Source organism: Octopus bimaculoides, chromosome 11 (genome assembly GCF_001194135.2).
Source record: "Octopus bimaculoides isolate UCB-OBI-ISO-001 chromosome 11, ASM119413v2, whole genome shotgun sequence".
Taxonomy (NCBI): Eukaryota; Metazoa; Mollusca; class Cephalopoda; order Octopoda; family Octopodidae; genus Octopus; species Octopus bimaculoides.
The window spans coordinates 7,846,439-7,848,872 of NC_068991.1; the positions used below are offsets into that span (position 1 = coordinate 7,846,439).

The window sequence follows — 2,434 nt, forward strand, 5'->3', positions numbered from 1 at the left end:
GGCAACGGCCACGCTCAAAATGGTGCATCTCATGTGCCACCCGCACAAGAACCAGTCCAGGGGCACTGGCAACGATCTTACTTGGCTTGCCGGGTCTTCTCACGCACAGCCCATTTCCAAAGGTCTCGGTCCGTAGTCATCGCCTCGGTGAGGCCCAATGTACGAAGGTCTTGCCTCACCACCTCAGCCCAGGTCTTCCTGGGCCTACCTCTTCCACGGGTTCCCTCAACTGTTAGGGTGTGGCACTTTTTCACGCAGCTATCCTCCTCCATTCTCACCACATGTCCATACCAGCGCAATCGTCTCTCTTGCACGCCACAACTGATGCTTCTAATGTTCGCTTATTTATCTACATTGCTTTGAGTTAATCATGGATTATCTTGTAATTTCAAGATTTATATGATGTGACTGTATATTTTTTGAACGACATTGTAAGGGAGGTGTAAAAGGTCAGATCTGGCCAGTTAGAACATAAAGGAAGTACAGGGTGTCCACAAAGTCTGGGTACATGAAGTAAATAAAATCATAACATAAACAATTAAATATAAGAAATAATTTCTTAAAGTATGTGTTAATCCCCATGTACCCAGACTTTGTGGACACCCTGTAGATTATTTAGGCCGGATATGGCCGGTTTAAATACTAATGGGTTAAATTAGCATTTGTGTGGATGTGTGGTAAGAAGTTTGAGTCCCATTGCATAACACTTGGGCAAGCGTCTTCTGTTATATCCTTAGGCCAACCAAAGCCCTGTGAGTAGATTTGGCAGATGGAAACTAAAAGAAGCCTACCATAGATACATGTGACTTTGTGTCTGTGTTTGCCCCCACCATTGCTTGACAACTGGTATCAGTGTGTTTACATCTCTGTAACTTAGCAGTTTGACTTAAGAGACTGATAAAATAAGTACAGGGCTTTAAAAAAAATAAGAATTGGGATTGATTTGTTTGACTAAAGTCCTTCAAGGCATTGCCCCAGCATGTTCACAGTGTAATGGCTATGTGATTGAGAAGCTTGCTTTGCAACCAAGTGGTTTTGGGTTCAGTCCCACTGCATGGCACCTGGGCAAGTGTCGTCTATTATAGCCCTGGGACAACCAATGAATAAGTAAATTTGGTAAATGGCAACTGTGTGGAATCTCATCGTGTGGAATCTCATTGTGTAGTAATCAGTTTTTCCACCTGATTTGTCCATGCTAGCAGGAGATGGTAGGTGCACCACACTGAAGAGAATTCAGTTAATGGTGTCCTTTTTTTTTTTTTTAATAATATTGTGCATAGTTCAGTGGTTAGTGTCTATATCAAAAAAAGGTTATAATATCTATAATACCAACCGCATTTTTCATAATGACACGGAACACATCAAGGAAAATATCATTAGTTCTCTCCACATGCAAGTATACTTTATTGACGCCATGACACCAAATTTTGTAGACTTCCAAGAGAAATTTAATTTGCCGTTCACTATCGCTCTCCAGCACATCTTCTAGTTGTAATTCTACAGTATCAAGAGCATACTCATAGGCCAGCTGGGACAAACAGACACGCTCAGCGTCACGGAGGTATTTCCTGAAATTGGAAAGTTTTAGTAAACAAAATTATCTTTGTTAATCGTTGTAATACTGTGAAAAAAATCAGTAACTTTAACCAGACACATGGAAAACAGTTGACCATCAATACTTTCCAGCCATCTATAAGAGAACTGGTAAAGTATCACTGAAACAAATTACTGTCATAAAAATATTAATTTGTCTTTTTGTGACTCCTCCTTTGTAAATTAAAAAAAAAAAGATTAAAACAGACATCTACGTATCACACCTAATGTATAAACACTGTTGATAGGTCAGTTACTGGGGTATTTGTCCTGAGATAACATCAATTATGGACATAACTTTGTTAAAAACACTATAATTTGGAAAGTGATCAAAATGTATAATCAATGAAGTTTTAAAAAAAATTGAGAAATTAAAAAAAAATATAACGAAGCTGATTTAAGATCAAAAGCTAACAAACTTATTTGGTTAAAAAGTTATTTGAATTTTTAGATAGGCGCAGGAGTGGCTGTGTGGTAAGTAGCTTGCATACCAACCACATGGTTCCAGATTCAGTCCCACTACGTGGAACCTTGGGCAAGTGTTTTCTACTATAGCCTCAGGCTGTCCAAAGCCTTGTGAGTGGATTTGGTAAACGGAAACTGAAAGAAGCCCATCGTGTATATATATATATATATATATTACAAATTAAAAGGGTAAAGGATTATCAATTTATTAATTAATAAATCAATTAATAATTTTTACCAAGCCCATCGGTATGAAAGCACCATTATTGGTGGAGAACTTATTTAAAAGCTCATATATATTTATAAACATAATTAAGGGATTAGCAAATATTTGCTTCACCATATACCGAAGTTCAGAAATAGCAGCTAAAAGAGC

The 2,434-nt window shown here is 38.0% G+C and overlaps 1 protein-coding gene across 1 annotated transcript in view; it reads right to left on the reverse strand.

Annotated features, from left to right (window-relative positions):
* Nucleotides 1-609: 609 nt before the first annotated feature.
* Nucleotides 610-2,434, reverse strand: part of LOC106874869 (calcineurin-binding protein cabin-1) — a 39,671-nt gene continuing 37,846 nt past the window's right edge. The window contains exon 38 of the mRNA XM_052971504.1: nucleotides 610-1,588. Coding sequence (XP_052827464.1) covers nucleotides 1,301-1,588 — 288 coding nt within the window. The 3' untranslated portion in view covers nucleotides 610-1,300. The remainder of the gene's footprint in view (nucleotides 1,589-2,434) is intronic.